We start from the raw sequence: 23,065 nt of genomic DNA on the forward strand, positions 1-23,065 counted from the left end.
TCCACTACAGTTAGAGGAAAAATAAAGTGCATAATAATGGCCAGAGCCGAACTGTATGGGTCCCTCACTATTGAGGCACTTGAGCGTAAGCTGTATTTTCAGAGAAAAGGTATAAATATATCCATCTGGTAACAAAGGACACTTCTGAAACTTTCTCCTAACAGTGAGAGTGGTTCCACTAACTGAGGCTGCCCTGTCTGTGTGGATTAGGAGGAAGCAAAACAAATTACTTGCCATAATCTGTAGTGTTACAGGTTGGTTCTGGATCCTGTCTGTGCCTGATGTGAACTTGGATTAAGATGGGCATGAGTGACGGAAGTTGGAATGCTCTGGCACACAGCTTGTCCCCCAGCCAGTCTAAGCTAATAAGTTGGGGCTTTTGAGGAGGGTGGGTGGGACATTTTTTTCCTCTGGTTTTATTTTGGCCTCTGTAGAGTCTTCAGTTGGGTTTCTGACTAAAAGTGTGAGGACCAGCTGATGGTGTTCTGTGTCTTTCACAGAAGGGAAAGGAATTTCAGGAGAACACAGATTATGTGAGTTGCTCTAGTAGTCTTTGTAAAATGGACTTAAAATATACAGTTCTTCAAGTAAAATGCTTTGTAGAGCCAGCTACAGTAAAACAAATAGCCTTTCTGTACAAGAAGGTAAAATTTGAATTTTATATGCCTAGTAATAGTTCGTATTGATAATCAGATATAAAGGTACATTTTGAACTTAATCTGTTTGCCAGACAATTAGTGAGGAGTGTTAAGTTTATAGGTAAGGATGTGAAGCTTTGTTAACAATCAGAGTTAGATTTTCCTGGAATACTTAAAACACGGATGGTAAGCAGTTGAAACATGAAGTAAGAGGTGAAGAAATGGGTGAACCCCATGGTGGGCAGCAAAGTTAAGCTTCTATCTGTGTAAAGGCTTGAACAGTAGAAATATAAGTACATCATCTTGTAATCTTTTCACTGGGCTTTTATGAAAGCCATTTAGTGAGCCCAGTCATGTTAAATTTTCAAGTTAACTGAAAAATTGTTTTATCGTTATATGTCTTCCCAGACACTGTTTTTGTCTTGACAGAGTTTTGTTCCATTACTCATATAGTTTGCTTTCTAGCAGTGGAGAAACAGACTTAATTATATGGAAAGAGAGTTTTAACTAAACTCAGGGTTCTAAAAACAAAGAAAACAACAAGAAAATTTTAGCAATAATGTGTAATGTCTCTTCAACTTCTAGTTGGCAACCAGAGCGTCAGGTACCCTTTAATGAAGTCAGATTACCACCACCCCCTGACATCAAGAAGGAAATTGGTGAAGGAGATGAAGTGGAGGTGAGTTGATCCTGATGAGCTGTCGCGATACGTAACCGATTGTCCTTTCAGGGCAGTGATGCTGATTGTACATCCGCAGAGTGAAGATGTAAAATGGAGCATGTCTCTAGTAATGGATTTATTAAACTTTCAGTGAAACTGACATTTCAGTTTTTTCACAAAATTACAAATTAAACTTTCTCTAAATATAAAAAAAATGCTGAGAATGTTTCAGAATTAAAACAAAACTGGGTAATTTTCTTTCTTTATCTGGACTGTAACGCTTGGAACTGTTTTGGTATGAAAATGTTATAAAGTTCTTCCAGTAACAGAGATTTTGACCCAGATGAAATATCTGGTAGGAAATTGTCTGAATTATATTGTCTTAGAGAGAAACAGTGTTAATTAGAAATGGTGTATTAAACCAGGAAGTGAAAAAGTGCATGTTCTGTTTTCAGCTTGTTGTTGTATGTTTAGTAATTCAGTAGTTTAACTTCTGCTTTTCACTTGTCTTTAAAAATCAAAAGTAATGACTTTACTAGCCCCAAACTGCAATGGTGTTGTAATCTAAGAAACAGTGTAGTATAGGTGCTGTGTTTTTCTGCTCTTTTCTTTGAAATACATACTATTTGTAGGCGTTGTTAGAGGTTAAATGTAAAGGAATATTTTCTACCTCCTTGCAATTGCAAAATTGCTTGTTTAGTGTGCATGCAAATGACTTTGGGCTGTCAAAAGTGTATGCGGAGTAAATGAAACTTGCAGAAGATGGGGAAAAATGAAAGTTTTAGAAATCATCTCTTCTGTATCTGATCTTGCATTAACTTGGTAGTGTTTGTTAAATTTGGCATATGTAGCCATATGATGATTTGGTTCATTTCGGTACTCCTGGGTATATCAAGTAAGGCAAGGACAAAACAAAAATATTAATTGTGGAGTTACTTCTATGTGTGAACTTTCAGTGTGAAGACAATGTTCGAATTTAGTGAGGAATTGCCCCTGAATAAGCCAAGGTTTTATCTTCCTTTTAGAAATTTCTATTGAATTGTCAGTAATGTATGCAGAGCAAATTTCACAATCTTTGCAGTGCAAAATAATAAAAATTTGTGCAAGAAGCATGTGCCTGGCTAATTTATCCAAAAATTACTTTCAAGTAGCGTACTGTTCCGTTCTAGTGAAAATTAGAAGGCCTGGGATGTTCTTTCTTCATTGTATGTGGCCACAAGTGACTTGTGTATGTCTGTGCTTTCAGTGTTTCTTACTATAATACTTTCACTTTCAGGTGTATTCTAGAGCAAATGACCAAGAACCTTGTGGCTGGTGGCTGGCAAAAGTTCGAATGATGAAAGGAGAGGTAAATCATTTTAAAACCTCCTGGTTTCATGCTGTTATGTTAAATACAGAAAAAACAAACAGTCTTTGTGATGGAAAAACTATGAATTAAGTACTACCAATACAAAAAAGTGACAGACACTTAAGTGTATAGAGCTATAGAGCGTCTAGCATGTCTGATAGTCTCATTAAAACTTTATTTTGTGAAATGACAGCAAGAGAATTTAACTTTGTACTGGGAAGGGTCTTGTGTTTTGATGCTTCTACAGTATTAGATTCCTAAAACCAAAGTAAATGGGGTTGAGACAAGAAAATTGTCAATTTCTGATATTGCTTAAAAACTGTCAACAAATAGTAACTGCTGTTGAGCTCTGTGAGGGTGAGGTGGTGCTAAAAGTTATAAAGGAAAATTCTGTGCCTTGATCCTTGCGGATGAACAGATTGTTAAGAATGCCAGAGAAAAGGAGACAAACTGATTTAAAAGGTAGAGTTCGTCATTTGGGGCTAACCTGCTTCTCTTGCTTGTCACAGAAATTTGGAATTGTATATCAGTTACCTTGCAATGCATTTCCAAAAAAAGTAGTAAAAGAAAAAAATAAATTCTGAATTTAAATGCAGTTTTATCAATTCTTAATTTTCTGGTATTTGTGACAGGAAAAAAAAAAAGCTTTTCATCCTCAGCTGTTTGTTATTTTTATATAGCATTGTCAAATTAGTTTTATTGAATTGACCCACCCTAGAGAAACTCACCATTCAATTTTGGTTTCTTTGTACAGTCTTTAACACAGTTCCATATTCAGTTTTTTTTTCCCTCAAAGCAAATGTGAAATTCACAAGCAACCCACATATCTAATGACAGTTAGCTTTGTGATCTGATAACAAGAATTATCTCTAACTGTAGAACTTAAGTTTTTAATGTATATGGATGTACTTCTCTTAAATTTAATTGTCCATGTAGTATTTATTTGCGTTATTTTAACTTAGTTTGTGGTGTATTTCAAAGCAGCTTTATATGCTTAAGATGATACCCAAGCTAAAATTAAAACCTGAAATTGGAAAAATAGCATATGGAGAAGTGTGTCGTGACCTCAGTGATTTACTTTTTCCCAATACTTGAGTAAATTGTGTGTATTGGCAAAACCAGATAACAGTTTTGAGGGAGGAAGAAGAGAAAGTGCTGCTGCACTCCTAAATCTCATCCAGGTGGAAGGGAGGGTGTCAGACACTGCATCCCTGACACAGAGCCAGGCTTTGGGGATCCTGTGCACACAGGCTGCTTTATACTTGTGTGTGTTGGGTGCGAGTGTAGGAGTAGATTATTGGTAGCTGTTAAATCTTCTTAGTTCTCTTGCCTTACTAAATTTGGGATCCTGCGTTTCAAAAACGTTCAATTTTTTTTTCCTTTTGATCTTACATGATTCACAGGTAGTTTTCTCATTGAATCAGTGCAGGTGCCATCTTTTATTTTTCTTTTTTAAACTGTTGCAGAGCAGCTATATTTTTTATATATATATATATACACACACACACACACACAAAAGTATTTTGTACTTTGTTGTTGATGCTGGTAATGGTACTATGTCTTTGTTGTCCCTTACTGAAGTTACCATTTAAAAAAAAATTCTTCTGTAGTTTTATGTCATTGAATACGCTGCTTGTGATGCCACTTACAATGAAATTGTCACTTATGAACGACTCCGACCTGTGAATCAAAACAAAACTGTCAAGAAGAACACCTTTTTCAAGTGCACAGTGGATGTTCCTGAAGATCTGAGAGATGCGTGAGTAGCTCTGTACACTTCAATAAAGCATTTACTGTATTTTGAGGGGAAGAAAACACTTGGCTTATGTTTTAGAGGCCTGTTTAGAGGTCCAGAAGAACCTTGAAGGGTGGCTGTGGCTGCAGTAGCTGGTTTCGAAACTACTGGTGGGGATCCCTGCTGAGCTGCTGGGGTGAGGACAAAGGGTAAATTCTGAGATGGGACCTTCAGGTTCTGAGATCAGCCTGTACAAGTGGTGGCTCAAGTGTGCCTCTGCTGCTGAGACTTTCCAAATAACCCTCATGGTGCACAGTCCCCAGGGAAGTAAGCCCTGGAACCATGTTATGGAGAATGGGAATTTTCTAGTTTCTGAACAGTCTTTGCCACAAACTACTGAAACATTGGTTCTGATCATGGCATTAAATGTTCTGTTCTGATACAGCTTGTTGCAGTAACAATCACTTTGTCTCCTTAGGTGTGCTAATGAAAATGCACATAAAGATTTCAAGAAAGCTGTGGGAGCATGTAGAATTTTTTATCATGCTGAAACTGCTCAACTAATCATACTGGTAAGTAATTATTTCTGTGTAAATACTATATGACATTTCAGTATATTATTTGTGGGAAGTATATTGCCAGAAAACCGTTGGTCTGCAAAGGTGGTTCTGAATTCCTCATGCTTTGTTTTGAGGAAGAAGAATGTTCATGTAAGTACTGGAAATTTAGATCATTAATGATTTAGTTTAAATAGGTCCGTGGTTTATCCTTTAGATGTGGATCTGCTTAAAAAATGAACGTTCATCTTCTCTTTCGTAGTCTGCCAGTGAAGCAGCAGTGAAGAGGGTGAACATACTGAGTGACATGCATTTGCGCAGCATTCGTACCAAACTTATGCTTATGTCAAGAAATGAAGAAGCTACAAAACACTTGGAAGTAAGCTATAGCTTGTAATTCTTGCTTGCAACTGAGCACGTAACTGTAAGTTACATTGAATGCATGTGGACGAGTCTTTCTTTGTTTTCCCTTCAGTGCACAAAGCAGCTTGCTGCAGCATTTCATGAGGAGTTTGTAGTCAGAGAAGATTTAATGGGACTTGCTATAGGAACGCATGGCAGTAACATACAACAGGCCAGAAAGGTTCCAGGAGTTACTGCCATTGAACTCGAGGAAGATACCGGTACTTTCAGAATCTACGGAGAGGTAAGGGGGAAACTTCGTAGCAGTCTGAGTATTCTACTCTATATCTGTTTTTTGGAGTGGTGAGAGCTGTAATCAAAATTAATAACTAGAAATAGCTGAGTAGTTATCTGAGTGTCTATATGCCTGTTCACACTACAGCAGTTTGTACTGTATGTATTTGAAACGTGTTCTGTCCTAATCGCTCTATGTGCCAATGCAGACATTCTGTGATGGCACTGTACATCTCAGTCAGCCTGGGAGAAGTACCATTTGCTGCTATTTTACTTGATCACAGATTATTTTTCCTTCAGACTGTACATGCTGTTCTTGATGGTTCTCCCTTTCCCCCGCTTTGTGCGTTTTGCTGTGTGGTATGTGTTCCTCTGACCTAACCCAAACATGTTAAAGCCTATATCTGCTGCTTGTCACCCTTCTATTTTGGCAATATAATGCTGGCATTGGCAAAATAATACTGGTTTGCCACAAGTTGATTCTATTTGTGTGACTCCTACCTGGTGTGCTTTAAATCTCACAAGTGCCTTGAGTTGTAGTTGGTCCTTGAATCAAAGCGAGGATCTGTTTAGGAGGCAGAAGAGTAGTGAAAAAGATGGCACTGCCACCAGGGCCGTGTCAGAACACTTCCTGAGGGGTTTTATCCCATGTTACCATCTCTACAGGTGCCACTAACACCTGGGTCTCTGGTTTGGACACTTTTAGAAATCCTTGGTTGTCCACTGTTTCAGGAATCTGTGGTCTTGAATTATACTCCATGCATGTCAAGAGTAGAACCTGATTGTGATCCTGAGGGTCAGATGAAGTTGTTATTGCTGAAGGCAAGGGCAAACTTCTGTACTCTTCACTAGCTCTGAAGTTCTGTATTTTTTTTTTTTTTCTTTTGAAACCTTAAACACTTCCAGAGTATCAGGGTGGCAACAGATCCTTCCTTGACTCTGTGCTACCAGTAAATCACGTCTCACAGTTCATGAAGAAGAATCAGGCAAGTTTAAATGCAGCATAGTGTATTGCAGTTTCAGTCTCTTTAACATGAATGATACGATGCTGAAACTTGTGGAAAGGTTACGACTGTCACCAGCCTCTTACGGTACTGCACAGTAATGATTATACATACCAGATGCCCCTGAATAAAAATGCCTTTGGACACTTCCAGCCTTGTCCTTCCTGGAAGTGATAGCTGCTTCTAAAAAAGCCAGGCAACCTCAGTGTTCCACGTGACAAGGGCTTCAGCATCTGGGTAAACTTGTCTACTCTTTTTGCCTCTTTTCAGCTGACCTTGGCAGGCAGCCGGGCCCCTGATGACTGAGTGCATGGGCAATTTTAGGCTGAGATGTGTGGGAGGAATGATCCAGTGTCCTTGGTATTGTAGCCAGGGCCTGAGGTGCTCCCATAGCAAAGTTCTGCATACAAATAAAAGTTCACTGTTGTTCAGGGCCAGAATCTTTGAGGAAAGGGAGATAAATTTTAAGGAATATTGGAAGGCTATATGATTAGAAGGAAGCTAAACTGTATGGCATGCTGTTCATGCTTTTCCCTTGTCTGGTCAAGACCACTTTGATTCCAAGACCCTTCCCCTTCTGCCTGACCTGTTTCTTGTGATACCTGTTACGGAGACCACAGTACTTGAACTTCTGAGCTTTGACAGTGAGTGGCTGTCCTTACTTCTGGAATCTTGCGCTTCCCCAGAGAGGGGGGGTCTTAACAGAAAAACTTCTCTTAGAGCTTCAGTACTAGCATCTGGGTTCAGTTCTTAGGCAGTTATTAATGCTTGTGCTTCTTTCTTATACCATAGTTTTAAAGATATTTAACTGCATGAGAACTGTTCCTTTGGGTAGAACGATAGCAAGATCCTGTCCTGGCTTTTTTCAGGAGATGGTTACTTCTTAAAACTCATTTTCCCTTTGGCACTTCCATCGCTCAGTTCCATTTAAACTAGTAGAGTAATATGCCTTTGATTTCTTGAGAAAAGACTTGTGTCACAATGGAAAAAGTGTTGTTCCTTGCCATGTCTTAGGAGGGCTTTGTCTTTTGTCTGCGTGGAATAGGCTTTTCAAATGATGCCTAGAGGTTTTGGGTTTTTTTTTTTGCGTTAGGGAAGGTCTTTGGAGAGACTTCTGAAACCTTGTTTGAGGCTCCTGAGACACATCCACCATTTGTAACAGGAGCTCACTCCACCAGCCGGTAGCTGCTAGATCTGTGGTGGTGACTGTGGTACAAAACATTGGTCCTCAGATCTGCAGCCATATGGTTCTGAATAGCAATGTCAAACAACAGCCTTCCTCCTGCAAAAGGTATAATTCTGAGTTTAGAAAAATACCCTGATTTAATCTTTCTATTAAAGGCTCTTCAGGTCACCTGGTCATGTCTTGATTATATGGGCTACTGTGTGAAGTAACCAAAGCTTGAGTGGACATGTAGACTGTCAAAGTTGGAAAGGTAGTTACTAGAGGCTGGGATTCTTTGAGGTGTTTAATCCACATGCACACTGATATTTAGAGATAAATTATTTTTCTTTTCTGAATTGCTGACTGCAAGGAACTGAGAACACATTGTCCAAGTCAGCTTTAGATGCTCTCCGTGTTGTACTGTGAATGAGTCACACAGGTTGTAGTGACACAAAAATCCTGAGTGCTTGTGGCCAAGTGTAGATATGTGGATGGGTGCTCTGGAGAACTGGTCCTGGCGGTTGTTTACTTTCTCATCCTGGCTCTGTGAAAGCCATCACTGTTCCTTCATCTTTATTCAGGAAAGAATTGATAAATGTACTTCTGAGGCAGGATGTGTGAACTCTTCAGCTGTGTCCTACTTGTAGAGTTCATTGAAGGTGAAAAGTTGTTAATGTGTGTTGAGATTCTTGTCATTTTAGCGGCTGCCCTGAGTATGAAGCATAGCCTCTGCTCCTTAGAATGACTTCTGTTCATCTGCTTTCCATGCTCTCTTGCTTTTCATTATCTTGAAATCCAGTTTGCCTGTATTTCTCATGCTATCATTGTGATCTCTGCCAGAAGCAGAGGTTTTTTGGGGTTTTTTTTTGTTATTGTAGGACTTCCCCAGTTTCATTGCAAGCTGCAGGAGCTGGTGATACTCTTATTTCATGTGTTGCCTAAAAAATGACAGTTGTAAGGGCTGAGGCATTAGTGTAAAATGGAAACTCTGCTCAAAAGCTGTCATTACTGACTAGATGCTGTTATTCCTTCCTTCAATTCTATACTTCAGCTGTTGCTAATTGGAAGCTTTTTTTCCCATTCCAGCCTCCGTATAGCCTTGGTTGACTTTCAGTTAATTTCTGTCATTTAATAATAAAACTTTAAGAGAGGATTCATAGGAGTTTTCCCTATTAACCAGTGCTGCTATCCTATCTTGGAAAACATTGCAGGTGAACTGTGGCCAGAAATCAGCATTCTGGAAGGAGAATGCCTTGGATGTAGTATTAGTTATGCTGCAGAGGTGATGTGATTAGGGCAGATTCCTTTGTGCAGTAAACCACTTTAGCGGTGACTTGAGGGTTCAGGTTGCATTAGTGTAATTTGCAGTTACAGGAGAGAGTTTCTCTGAAGGCGCCTGTTGCTCAGGCTCAGTTTCCTGTCAAACAAGACAGGCGACAAACAGAAGTACGAAAATTTTTGCAGAGCAAACAGAAGACTTCCTACCTGCACTAGTTCTAAGCAGGCTCGGTGTGCTGTGTCTGTTCGCTCCTGGGCTTTCCTGCCGTGGTGTTGCTCCTTGGAATCCCCCGTCTCTCCTGCAGAGCCCCGTGCTCTGAACGTGCTCACAGCCCGCGTCCCCGTGTCCTGCAGACAGCCATGGGGCGGCCGAGCCCTGGGAGCCTGCACAGACTTACAGCAGCGGCTAATTCTGTCCTCCTGGCACCATTCGTTCACAGGGGATTAACGTGTGTTTGCAAACAGGACTTGGTATTAAGACTTGCATGCAAAGTGGATCTGTCTGTTGCAACAAAAGTTCTGTGACTTATTTTTGTTGTTTTCGTTCCATTCTCTTGAATACTGAGTAAGAAAACAGCAGTTTCATAGAGGAGAGATCACCTAAGAGCTGTTCTACGGAAGGGGCTGTAAAGCCGCTCACCGCTTAGAGTGAGCCTGGAAAGTTCTGTGCAGAGGTTGCCCCTCTACCTTGGACATGTGATGACATAATCTTCAATTACTGTCAAGAGACAAACAAGTCTAAAATTCATATTCTCCTTTGCCATTTTTCCATGTGACCTTCTGGGAAATGTAATGCCATATTATACATTAAAAATGGCATTAACAATGACAAAATAAGTTAACATTGCTGACAGTATCAATGATAGCACAGTTTCTGTTGAGAAGAACTGGGTGTTTCTGAAGAAGTTCAGAGGAAAATGCAGAGACTAAACTATCGGTTTATGGCTTGTTCATCTAATAATAGTCATATAACTAATACACTGCAGAGTCAGGTGAGATGAGATGCATTATCTAAAGGTTTTTTTAACATTGAATTCCTATAAGCTGAAGTTTTTGTAAATGCTGGTAGGACCACTTAGAAATGTATTCATTTTCAGTACAGAATCTTTGTGATAATTGTTATATTGATTATTTTTTTAATGGATTATAGATTTGAAAAATGTGTTTCGATTTTGGAGAAAAAGTTGCTTTATTCATTACTGATGCTATGCTACTGAATTTTGTTTCTGGGTGTTTTACTCAATTATTTCTTTAGCATATACTTCAAAACTAGATTAATCTTTTCTCTGTTTTTCTCTTTTTGAAAATAAGATTAATGTTTGGAAAGCTTGCAGCTGTTGCTACAAAGTTTTATTTTTAACATCTTACAATCACAAACCTTTTTTTTCTCTTCCAATTCATTTCCAGACTGCCGATGCAGTAAAAAAGGCCAGAAGTTACTTGGAATTCGTAGAGGATTTTATTCAAGTTCCCAGAAATCTTGTTGGTATGTAATAACTGCTGGAACTTGAAAACTTGGGGTTAGATTGGATATTAGGAAAACATTCTTCACAGAAAGGGTTGTCAGGCATTGGAACAGGCTGCCCAGGGCAGTGGTGGAGTCACCAGCCCTGGAGGGGTTTTAAAGGTGTTTAGACGAGGTTCTTAGGGACATGGTTTAGTGCTGGAGTTAGGCTGTGATTGGACTTGATGATCCTGAGGGTCTCTTCCAACTGAAAGGATTCTGAGGTGTAGCATTTTGTTAGTTTCTTATTCTTTAATAAGACCTCTGCAAATTATGTATCTGATGCAACTTGATGATTCTCTCATCTACCAAATGTTAAAGCTTGTTCTAACGTTCAGCAAATGGATTGTTAACTTGTTCATGAACACTTTTTTGTATGATCTCATTCAGCAAACCTAGCTGAACCTAGGAATGTGGCTAAATATAATTTTTTTACAAATTGCAGATTTGGGTAGTGTTCTAACTGATGTGAATAACACCCACGTAGGAATCATGTAACTCATCATAGTAGTGCATTTACCTGAAAGTGCTGCTTTTAAATAGTTAAAATACCAATTTATTATAAAAGCAGACATCTTGCCCAAATCACCTATGGTCATATATGTAAGCAGACATATTTCACCACACTTTACAAAGACAGCCAAGTTAAACTAAGTACAGTGATCATTAGTGACTCAAGTTGAAGATGCCATGTTTTCCCGGGGTGCTGCTTTCTGTACCAAGAGCCACCTGCTGAACTGCTGGTTTTGGCCACTGGGGCTCCTTGGACTGGAGACTTTTTCCCAAATACTGGCTAATGATTATCCATAGATATCCATAGAATGTTTATAATGAGTGTTGTTTATTGTAGTAATAGTAGTAACATGATCACTGCTAAATGAAGTTGTAGGCATACAGAATGATTAGCTGTAGCATGGGCTTAAGACAAAAAAACCACAAAAAAACAGCGCTGAGCTACTTGAACTGTTGATGAAATGATACCATTTTAAATGCTTTTTGCACTTTCTGTCATGGTGATATCTGCTGTAAAGAATGGTCCTTTTGGAATATTCTCTCACACACTTTTGGCTCTTACACCCTTTTTTTTGGAGATTCTGCCTTCCTTTACTCATAACATAAATGTTTTGAAGTGCCAGATAGCTGTAGCTGGGATGAAGAAGTGTTTCCACATGACTTTAGGTCAAGGAGGAGCTGAAATCCTTTTGTAAGGGAGCAAAGGAATCACTTATTTTTGAGATTTAAACATACAAGTTTGAAAGAACCTTTTGGTTTAGATCCCACACATGACCTTAAAATAAATACTTTAAAGGTAATATAGGGAGTGCAGGTAGTACTCATGTTTGTGCCATTTCACTCTTAGGGTCCATGTGAAACTTTTGTGTAGTGGTGATTTTCATCAATACTTGTCATTCTATGCAGATGGATAGTTTGATTGGGGAAGTTTTCACCTCTGCTGGCACAATGTGGGCTTTTCTTAGGGTTTTTTGTAGTTCTGTGAAGTAGGAGAAAACCTTGAAAAAAGTGAACCATAAAAGAGAGTCAGGTGATTGTTACAATTATGTTACAAGTAACTTGAAATCCGAAGAAACCTGTTAAAATATTTTGCATGCGGTTGCGAAATTAACCGTTCTTGCCCTCTGAAGGAAAAGTTATTGGAAAAAATGGAAAAGTGATTCAGGAGATTGTAGACAAGTCTGGAGTCGTCAGGGTGAGAATTGAAGGAGACAACGAAAATAAACTGCCCCGCGAAGATGTAAGTACTTTATTCCTTCTTCCTGTGATTAGGTTTTTATTTTCGAAGACAGCTAAATTGAATCTTTTAACAAAGAATATGTAGGAGAATGTGCAGAAAGTGAGAACTTCTGGGGCATGACTCAAATGAGTGGAAGTGGTACCTTACAGAATGGGGCCACTATTTCATCTCTCTGTCATTACAGTTTATAAATACAGCCTTTGTGGTCTGCATGCCCCTTTTCCATGGCCAGCCTGCAGTGGTGGAAGCGTCCACGTTACAAAACTCTGGCGTCTGGGATTGGGGTGGTTTTCTAAGATACGTGCTTGTGGATTATCTAACAAAACCAGTTTTATAACTTCTCTGTGGATATAGAGAGAGTAGTTTTTAAGTCTTTTTCAGCCTGGTGTCTTGCAGTAAATTCTATATGAAACAAATGAGGAAAGGTTTTTGCTGCTGTCCTATATGTACTTTGTCTTATATGTATAATTATTTGGGATTGATATTCTTAATAGCATTCATTTATTTTAAATATAAGATAACATAAAATAAAACTCTTCTAAGGGTGCTTTTTCCTGTAAAGTTGGTTCAGTTTAACCACTGGACACTTCTTGGTAAACTGTGGATGCTTCTACACCCCCGCTGTGATGAACACACACAGCAGTTGTGTTGTGGGGGTAAAGCAAACGCTGTACTTCAGGTTACCGCCACCGTCAGAACAGGTTGTTGGGGAAGCTGGACAGCCTGAAGTCTGGAATGTATAATCCCTTCCCCTCACCCTGGTCTGAGTTATTTCTAGTGCATCTTTGCAGCCCAAGGCCCAGTTACTGTCTTTGCTGTTTAGCTCACTTCTGTAATTTAAACAGTTTTTTTAATAATTAAACAGAAAGTATTGTTTTATGATAACATTCTTCTTGAAAATAAGATCTGACATCTTGTTTTTATAGGGAATGGTACCATTTGTATTTGTTGGTACTAAAGAAAGCATTGGAAATGTCCAAGTCCTTTTAGAATACCACATCGCGTATCTAAAGGTAAGTGCATTTCAGAAGAAAGAATCTGTAGAGGAAGCTTTGGTTGAAGTAACACAGTTTTTGAGTACAACTTTGTGGGATTTGCAGTTGATAACCTGTGTATTGGGATTTAGGATTTGGTGCCTTGAACCCACCCCTTGCCCATAGGTTTGGTGTCAGCCTTTAAATACATTGTCATGGGTACTTAGTCCTGTTGGTGTGGAAAGGATTGGACGGCAAAGAACAACGCTGTGCGGGGCATTTGGGAAGTAACACACATTTTTTGTCTATGTTAGTGTTCAGTTGTTCTGATGTTAATATACTGTTGTGGTAGGATGGAATTTCTAACAGTAACACACTAATACTGTGTGGTGTTAGAACACTTCTCCATTTGGATTGGTTGGCTTTGCATGGAGTTGTGGTGTTGACTTACCAGAAATAATAAGTGTATTTGAATCATGTTACTTTGTCAGTTTGCTTTTTTAAAACTTGATGAGAAAACGTGGTGAAGCGTAATTAAGAAAGGTAATAATAGTCTTAAAAACAATCATTCAGCTGGTGATTCAAAAGGAAGGTTTTCGCTTTCTTCCAAAACTTGGAGATTGCAGAACTCGTAGCTGAATTCTGTTATTTCCAGTCATTTTCAAGGTGGTGTTAACTCTCCTACAGGAATGCTGGTTTTTAAGGTGACTTTGTGAGGGAAAAGAACAATTTTTACCAGCAATTTTTTTTTTTTTCCTTTTATGTAGGAGGTAGAACAACTCAGACTGGAGAGGCTCCAGATTGATGAACAGTTGCGTCAGATTGGGATGGGTTTCAGACCTTCTTCCGCTAGAGCTCCTGAAAAAGAAAAGGGTTACACGACTGATGAGAGCACCCTGTCCTCAGTGCAGGGCTCCAGGTCCTACAGCGGCAGAGGGAGAGGCCGCAGGGGCCCCAATTACACATCTGGTTACGGTGAGTTTTCTGGAGCATCTGCACTTCTGAATCCAGAACTGTCTCTGGAATTTCTTTGTGTTCCGTATAGTAGAGTGAATGCAGGGTTGAAAACGTAGAATTGCCTTTTTTTTTTTTTACATAGCTCAAAATACCTAATTAGATTTACCTTCTTGTTGAAGTTAAGTTCTAAATTGAAGAAATGAGCAAACTGAACTTTGGTAGGATTTTACCCTTCAACAGTAGTAGTTAAAGCATACAAAGCTGGGAAAGAGAAAGAGCTACACATACTCTTCAAGAGGCTGAAGTAAAAAAATAAAATCTGGAATTAGCATTGTCTGTTTTGACTGAAGAGAAGGAAAAACACTTGTCTTGGTCATAGCTATTTATAAGTATTTTTGAAAAGTAAAGCAATATAATTAAAAATGGAGACAGCACAAAATCCTGTTTTGTTTTTTTTAATGTGGTCAGGAACTAACTGGTTTTGTTTAAGATGTAGTGAGATATTCTGATGTATTTTTAGATGAACAGGGAACTGCTACTGAGTTCCCGAGAGGTGTGCGCATCTCCCCCGTGCTCGGCAGCAGCTCCCAGGATGGAGACAGTCTGCATGTCAATAGAGATGATTTCACAAAGAAGCATAGGCGCCCCAGTGAACAGAAGAAAAACCAAACCACAATTATTTATTCAATGCAGTAAATTACTCTTGATTACCTACATGTAGCTCACTTCCGTTACAAAATCAGACGTGTTGTTCTTTGAGATTTCAGTTTCCACCTGCCCACAGCTGCCAGGATCATTCCCCAGAATAACAAGAATCGCATGTTAGAATCACACAGGTTATCTTTATCCCACAGTGGTTACTAAGGAGGGTTCCTGGGTGCTTAAAATAAACAGTAGGTGTTGAATTTGTAAGTAGTAAGAGGTAGTGGGGATTTGGGTAGTTCAGAGAGGGTGCGATGTTGTGGGTGCTGTTTAACAGAAACAGTTAAATGGTTTGGGCAGCATCACAACAGCCAGAAGGGGTTGCTTAGCAACAGCCATCGGCTATAGGGTGGCAGAGTTGTCTTTGGGAATTTCAGAGAAGTTGCCTGGAAACTGCAGCAGAGGCCTGCAGGGTGTACCCACAGGGAGGATCCGACATTTTTCTGTCTCCAGAAAATACGGGTTTGGTCATCTTTGAGCCCTTATTTCTTATTACAAATTTAGGTTGAGAATCATAGAAGTGGTGATAACTTCCGCTGTATTTTACATGCGCATGTATTTTTATATGTGACTATGTGTGTAATTATACATACATTTATGTACTTTTATATGTATATATTAATTAATTTATTTAATTTTTGTATTTAATGTATATATATAACCAGCCAGCTATGCTGATTGCAAGACTTCTGTGAGAATATGAGACCAGAATATAATCCCAAATTTGATATTCATTTCCAGTTTTCTTTTTCTTCTCGTACAAGGTACAAACTCCGAGCTCTCTAATCCCTCTGAAACAGAATCTGAGAGAAAAGATGAACTTAGTGACTGGTCCTTGGCAGGAGAAGATGACAGAGAAAGCCGACATCAGCGTGACAACAGGCGACGTCCTGGAGGCCGAGGCCGTAGTGTCTCCGGAGGCCGTGGGCGTGGTGGACCTCGTGGTGGCAAGTCATCCATTAGCTCTGGTACTGTGTTTCAAATGTATTTGGAATTTAGTTTTTGTTCCTGGCAATTTTCTGTATAACCTCTGACTGTTTTGAAGTACTCCATTTTTGCTCTGGCATTTCAGTAGAGTTGTGTTACCATTCCTTGCTGTATACTATTTCGTTAGATTTCTATTTATGTTCTCTTTCACTATGATCTTCATTTTGTTCCTCACACATAATAATGATACAAAAGGTTATAAATCTTCAGCGTGATCTCTATAGTTGTCTTCTGAGTTAGGCTTATGTTTAGAAAGAGCGGAGGTGGTGTAGAATGGAAGTTATCTCATGTTTTATCAGAATTTGACTGTGCTAATCCGCAACACTTCAGCAGTGTCAGAAGCACCATGCTGCTCTGAATTGGAAGGTGTATTTTACACATTTAGTGAGTTTGAGGAAAGGTTCTCTAAATATTACCTTGGAAATCTTTTGATAAAATAGCACAAGTGCCTGTTGTGGTGCTGCAGAATACTGACTGTTGGGTTAGAGTCAGAGAGGAACCAGAACCAGTATGAAATCATCAACACTGTAGTTCTGTGCATTACACCTTGTAAGGTTGCTTTAGATTTTGAAACTTTCAAACACAGATGTAAGTCAGGCTGGAAATTAAATTATATGTCACTCCAGTGTCTTAGTTGGAAACTTTTTTGTTTGTTTAGTGCTTAAAGATCCGGACAGCAACCCTTACAGCTTGCTTGATAACACAGAGTCAGACCAGACGGTGGATACTGATGCGAGCGAATCTCACCACAGTAGCAACCGGCGCAGGAGGTCACGCAGGCGAAGGACCGATGAAGATGCTGTTCTTATGGATGGAATGACAGAGTCTGATACAGCTTCTGTTAATGAGAATGGTTTAGGTATGTAAACAGTGGGATGACAGTCCCAGAACAAGCTGAGAAAAAATGTGTTGTCCGTGTAAGTGTAGTGAAAGTTGTTCATTTTTGTTAGTGACGAATTGTTCTGTGAAAGGCTGCTGTCTGATTCATGAAAGATTTCCTCCATGGCTCTGCCATGGAATCTCCTGTTTACTGAGCTCCACTAGTATTTTTGTATGTCTCTTTTGTAAAAACTGTCTGATGGAGACACCAAAGACTAACTTGTTGTTTCCCATTGGTACTGCTGTTTTCATGGAAATGGTGCTGTTGGAGCAGCTTTCTGTTTGTCCTCGCTAACCTCAGTCTCAGTGTGGGAAAGCTACTTAAGTAGCTGTTAATTTGTCTCTACCCAGCTTCTGCTGAAGTACTTTCCCTCAGTAAATTCTCTTGGTACTCACTGGGACAAGAATATATGTTGCTTCATAATGTAGGAAAAAAAACTCATGGGTTATGTGGCTAAAATTTGACATATCGTTACTTATTTAATAAATGAAATCTGAGGTCATTAAGCATATGCCTAAATGTTTTAATGAGCCAAGAGCAAAAAAAAAGTAAACTATAGTTTCTGCATTATTGTGTATGCTTTCAGTATAAAATTGTTTATCTTTCAGCCTGTCTTATTTAGCCTGTCTCTTTAACAGAAGCAATTTTAAATGCTCCATGCTGAAACTGCTGAAGAACTTATTTCTTTTATCATCAGAAATAGTTCATGGTAAACTTTGCAATTGCAGATGATAGTGACAAAAAACCCCAGCGACGCAATCGTAGCCGCAGGCGTCGCTTCAGGGGTCAGGCAGAAGATAGACAGCCAGGTAATTGGAGTGGAGCTGGGGGTCATCTCAGGTCAAAAGCATGAGAGAATGTTGTGTCTGCTGTTTTACATATAGCTGCATAATACAAAAAGGTTACTCAATGACTAATAAGACTACTGGATAAAGATGAAAGGCATTTCTTCTACTAGGAGAACTTATAAAAGTTCTTAATCTGCCTAATGAAACTAATTTATAATGTCTAACTTTCTGCTTGGACGTACGAGTTACGCTGCCGATCCTGTTCTCACTGAAGTCAGCAGCCAAACAGCTGTTGCCTTCCGTGGTCCAGGATCAGGACAAACGTGAAGGTTCATGATCCGCACTCACTTGCATCCGTGCGCTCGCATTGAATGTGCCACAAGCCTCCAGCGCGGGCCCAGGAGCCGAACGCTGGCCGGGCAGGCGGGGGCTGCTGGAGCGCGGGGGGAGCTCCAGGGGTCTGCCCGGCCCTAAGTGGAGGGGTGGGAAGGAGGAGGAATTGAAATGGAATTGCATGCTTCCAATCTTTTGTTGTTGTGGCTTGTTGCATTTCTTCTGTGTGTACTAACACTTGAAATGTTAAAGGTGAACTAGCTGATTTTCAGTAGAATGCCTTGTTTAGAACATGCTCGTGCGTACATGGCGTTAAGATAGTAACAGAAGGTCTTCCGGATCGACAGGCTCAAAATTGCACTCAGATTTGTCTTCCTTATATTATATATATGGTGCTCATACAGCATTTGCATTACAATAATTGAAACTTGGGCAAAGATACCTTGTCCCCTTCCCCCGAAACAAACTAACTACAAAATCCAAAACCAACCAAACAAAAAAACACCAACCAAAACACCACACCAAAGTAATTCATTACTTCTGAACATTCCAATTTTCTAACAGTGAGATGAATTTATAAACTGGTGGAAAAAGTAAAAAAAAGATTTCAGCTTTTACTTCTTAGAAGCTAATTTCAACATCAAAAGATGTTAGTCATCTCTACAAAAGCGGTGGTATTTTTGTATTTCTTATCTAAGTATTCTAAGAACAAAACAAAATTTCCCAAACAAGATTTGTTGGGTGTTTTTTCCTGCTGATGTCTCTGTTTGGGATTTCATCTTCAGTTTGCATAATAAATATTTTTAAATGCAACAGGAAGAGCATTGATAGGGAGTTACACTGTCCTTGTGAAAAATACTCTAATAATTTAGTTTCTTCATAAATACATACTAAGTGTGTAGTGAGTGAAATTAAGATGGAAGGAGCTCCTACCCCTCCCCCAATGCTAACAGTGTACTTCAGTCATTTACTTGTATTATTTGATTTACATTGCTCTACATTCAGGGTTCCTAATACATATATGAATATTAAGAATGGGTGTCTTACACTCTGCATAAAACATGCTTCACCTTGACATTAGAGGAGTTGGCTACAGAACCTCATTTTAAAGAAATAAGTCTCCTTGTGCAGAAACACACTTGTCTTTACAATTATGCAAGGACCCATGTGTAACATGTCCAGTTCCTCTAACATAAAACTCCTGTGCTGTACTTCCTATTCCCATGTAGGTTTCACACACAACCGCTGTTAAACCCAGAAAAATAGTTCACCTGGATGCATGATATATACTAAATATCATTGACTGTTCTGTTCAATAGAGAATGCTTGTCTACTCTAATGTGCTTCAGCTCATCAAAGATCCAAGTGTATATTTAAATCTGTAGTACTATGTATTCTGAAGACAGAACTGACTCTCAGTTGGTGTGGTTACAAGAGGGCTGGATAAGACAAAACCAGGCTCCAGGAGCATGTGCTGAGGGGGTGTGAGAAGAGCTGAGGTCAGAACCCGTGGGCAGCCCCAGCCAGCGGAGCCGTAGCGGTGCCGAGGGGCTCGCTCGTCCCCAGGGCTCTGTACACCCCGCGGCAGAGCCCACTCTGTGGATTGCACTTTGAATACCAGGAGGAGGGCGAGTTTCCCTACCAGTTGCTTCATGAAGTAACAAAGATTTGAATGCGGCTTTATTGTAAGTCATGCCATACTCTCACCCTCCCCCAATTCTCTTCGTATTTTACCTTCATTCTATTAGTGTGAAATTCCTCACTACTCAAGGTAGTAAAAACCCAATGACAAACACAGGCTGTAGTTTAAAGAACCTGCAGTCTGATCCCTTCAAACCCACAACAGAAAGCCCTTGTTTTCCAGTAAAATTTACAATTGGACCAAAATTACCATTAAATTAACTTTAAGATTCCACATTCAGATCATCATGTATCCACTCGTTTTACTAAAAACTGTATTTAGCAGAAGTAAATTGATCCTTGCTCTGTAGTTGATACCTGTAAGTGTGAAGGCCTTTTGTGAGATATCTCCCAGTTAGAGCATAACTTGTACAGAAAAGACATGTGAAGCTTAATGCTGAATTAGACTTCTGATGTGAGCATCACTGTAATTTTTTTCCTTGAACAGTAACAGTAGCTGACTATATATCACGAGCTGAATCTCAAAGTAGACAGAGAAACCCTCCAAAGGAGACACTAGCCAAAACCAAGAAAGAAACGGTAAGAAGATACATATTTTTTAATGTATGTTTCCTTTTTTCTCCTCCCTTGCAGCAAACAGTAAAGGAATGCTTCATTTATATCACCCTCCTTTGACTACAAATGCTTGAGTTAAAGAGTAATTCATTAAAAGCCAAAATGGCCCAGAGCAAGTAGAACTGACACTGACTTGTAGACTGTCATTGCAGGCTTTGTTGACCAGTGTAATGCTCACATTAAGTCTTCATGCCTTTTAAAATGTTACACTTGCACTCTATTATGTAATGCTACATTAGTGAAAATTATCCATGGATGAGTCTCAAGAGTTAATCCTTAAGACACTAGAGGGTACTAGGTAGCACGTTTAGTGACTTGTACAAACTGTTACAAAAATTGTAGATTTGAGATCTGTTCTCCTTAAAGGATAAAAGAGTGACATTCCATACAAAAAATAATATTCAGAACTGAATAAAGCAGAATCCCTTTACTTGTAGGCTAACACTGAACTTACTGCCACAAGTTATGTCTGAGTTCAGCAAAAGAAGGAAGATCCATTGCTGTAGGATTAACAAACTCTGATCTTACTACAGACTTTGAAAGCGGTGTAAAATTCAGCTTTTCAGATAATTTCCCGATTGGCTCAGAGAAATAGAAATTGTGAAATAAAGCAGTCTGGCTGTGCTGGGGCTGTGCTGTCTGATGTGGCCCCGGCATGATGTCTTGCAAAGTGTCTGATACAGAAATACTGTATAAATGACAAGGCAAGTGACAGGACACTAAATGACAGGATATGGGCACACACAGACAAGAGGGGTTTCCTTTTGCAAAATTGCTGTGTGAGCCAGGGGGATATTTAGATTGCACTCTGTATATTTTTACAGAATTTTTAATATTATCCTGTTTCTGCTTTGTAAGGCAAAAGATGCGATTGATGAAAACAGCCCTTCCGAAAAAGCAGTGAATGGTCCTGCTACGACTTCTGGGGATGAGCCTTCTAAAGTACAGCACAGTCCTGATGAGAAGAAAGTTACTGTTCAAGAGGATGGGAATAATCAGGAAGAAGCAGTGCTGAATGGTGTTTCATAAACTGAAGTTCCTAGTTTACAGTTCTTTTACATTACATTTAAAATAGTGCTTGTATAAGCTTGCCAAAGATAGAATATGGATCGCCAGTCTTGACACCGCACTTTCAGTTCCTCCATTTTGGAATACAGAAAGGGGAGGGATCCTGAAAAAATCATATGTTAAACATACTTTGACACCTACTGTGTTATAAATATATCATCAGATGTGCCTTGAGATAGTATATGTAACATTTAAATAAACAAAATTGCTGGCTATAGGAAATGTTATTTTGTTTTCAAAATATGGCAAAGATGTGAGGGGGATCCCTAACATAATACTCTTTATGAAAGCATTAGCTGCTTTTGTTACATTTTTAATAATATGCAACCACTTCTTCACCTGAGGAATACTAGAAAGAAATGCAGTCTAAAATATTTTGCACTGAAATGTAATTTCTCCATTAGTTTAGTCTGGAAACTGGTCTGTTTTAATACATGTTTTTTAAATGCTGTATGTAGAGGAAAAATCTGCAGACCACTGGAATACATTTGTTAAATTCTCATAATCTGCAGGGATACTGGGTGACATTGGCAGTGACTGTTCTACATTGAGGCTTTGTTTGGTTTATTTATTAAACTGTACAGTATTTAAAAATCAAACATAGCTTTAGTTAACACTAAGCTGAATTAGTCATGTCCATTAAGACATAACCTGAACTACTGAAAAGATCAATTTCCAGAAAGTTTATTCTGTATAAACTACATATGTTAGTCCTTAGTAGAGTATTTTTATTTTTGTTTTGGTTGTTTGATGTGCAATATGTTTTTTTTGTATGCTGGTAGTAAAAGAAAATAAACTTTGATCTTCCATCTGTTGACTGTTTCTATCAAATTTAAATTACTATTGACTTTAAGCTTTTCAAGCTGTTAACACTAACAATTGAAACTTACTCGCAAGGCAGCTTGAACCTTTAACTCTTTCGTAAGAGTCAGAATTCTACCATGCTAACCTTCCATTCTTTAAGGTGATGATATAAAACATCAGTTATCAAGTCTAAAGCCAGACTTATCTTGGAGAATTGCCTAACTTGACTAACATATATAGAAATTAATGCAGATGTAGTTTTTGATAGGGAACTTAGAAGCATGACACACTAACCCATCTCTTCAGGCACATGAGCAATGAAGCAGAAAAACACCTGGGTAGCAAGGAGATCTTGAAAGAAACTGGAGCAAACTGGTAGTGCTGAAGTTGTGCTGACTTGAAACAAAAAAAATGGTCTTACCTGATTTCATCAAAAGTGAGCAAGGATAAAACCAAGTCCCTGGAACCACCCATGACTGCAGCTGCTCTACCTGTTACAGCTACAGCAGAGCTGTACGGCTGGGTCTGGTATGTATTTCATTTAAGGAGATGTGCAGTTTGTAATGTGACTTAAATGTTGACGCCCTTTGACAGTGCTCCCTCCTGGACAGCAAACAGTTAAAATGTTAGAACTCTGAAGTATGCACAAGTATCTCAACTGATAAGGCAGCCACCAGAGCGGAGAAAATTTGGAAAACAGGGAAAGGGGGGCGGGGAAGTTACATTTGGAAAGTCAGTATTTGGCAGGGAAAAAACCGCATCTGGCTAGAAACGTGCACTCTGGAACTGCTGCATGGTGATGTTCCAGCAGCTTTTTCACCCCACTTTAAATTCTGTAGTAAAGTTACCTGTCTTTCTAAATATGTAGGTTCTAAACATCTTCTATTTCATATTCCTGTTACTGATGAGATCCTTTTTTCTTAAGGTATGGAACTCCTCCTTACTGTCACTCTGGTAATACTAACGGCCTGTAACTAGTCTACATAAACACAGCGACATAGCAACCAGCGCTCACACAGAGTGCAGGACTGCTCACA

General features: G+C 39.1%; 1 protein-coding gene across 2 annotated transcripts in view; it reads left to right on the top strand.

Annotated features, from left to right (window-relative positions):
• Positions 1-22,033, top strand: part of FXR1 (FMR1 autosomal homolog 1) — a 34,354-nt gene extending 12,321 nt beyond the window's left edge. The window contains exons 3-17 of one of the 2 annotated variants that reach the window (XM_065844119.2): positions 1,224-1,317; positions 2,576-2,647; positions 4,258-4,406; positions 4,861-4,954; positions 5,202-5,318; positions 5,415-5,585; positions 10,430-10,508; positions 12,170-12,279; positions 13,206-13,292; positions 14,021-14,228; positions 15,677-15,880; positions 16,558-16,758; positions 17,508-17,588; positions 20,029-20,120; positions 21,015-22,033. In XM_065844119.2, coding sequence (XP_065700191.1) covers positions 1,224-1,317; positions 2,576-2,647; positions 4,258-4,406; positions 4,861-4,954; positions 5,202-5,318; positions 5,415-5,585; positions 10,430-10,508; positions 12,170-12,279; positions 13,206-13,292; positions 14,021-14,228; positions 15,677-15,880; positions 16,558-16,758; positions 17,508-17,588; positions 20,029-20,120; positions 21,015-21,185 — 1,930 coding nt within the window. In that variant the 3' untranslated portion in view covers positions 21,186-22,033. The remainder of the gene's footprint in view (positions 1-1,223; positions 1,318-2,575; positions 2,648-4,257; positions 4,407-4,860; positions 4,955-5,201; positions 5,319-5,414; positions 5,586-10,429; positions 10,509-12,169; positions 12,280-13,205; positions 13,293-14,020; positions 14,229-15,676; positions 15,881-16,557; positions 16,759-17,507; positions 17,589-20,028; positions 20,121-21,014) is intronic. The other variant, XM_065844120.2, reaches the window with a different exon arrangement.
• The last annotated feature ends 1,032 nt before the right edge of the window (positions 22,034-23,065 follow it).

Source organism: Patagioenas fasciata, chromosome 9 (assembly GCF_037038585.1).
Source record: "Patagioenas fasciata isolate bPatFas1 chromosome 9, bPatFas1.hap1, whole genome shotgun sequence".
Classification (NCBI taxonomy): domain Eukaryota; kingdom Metazoa; phylum Chordata; class Aves; order Columbiformes; family Columbidae; genus Patagioenas; species Patagioenas fasciata.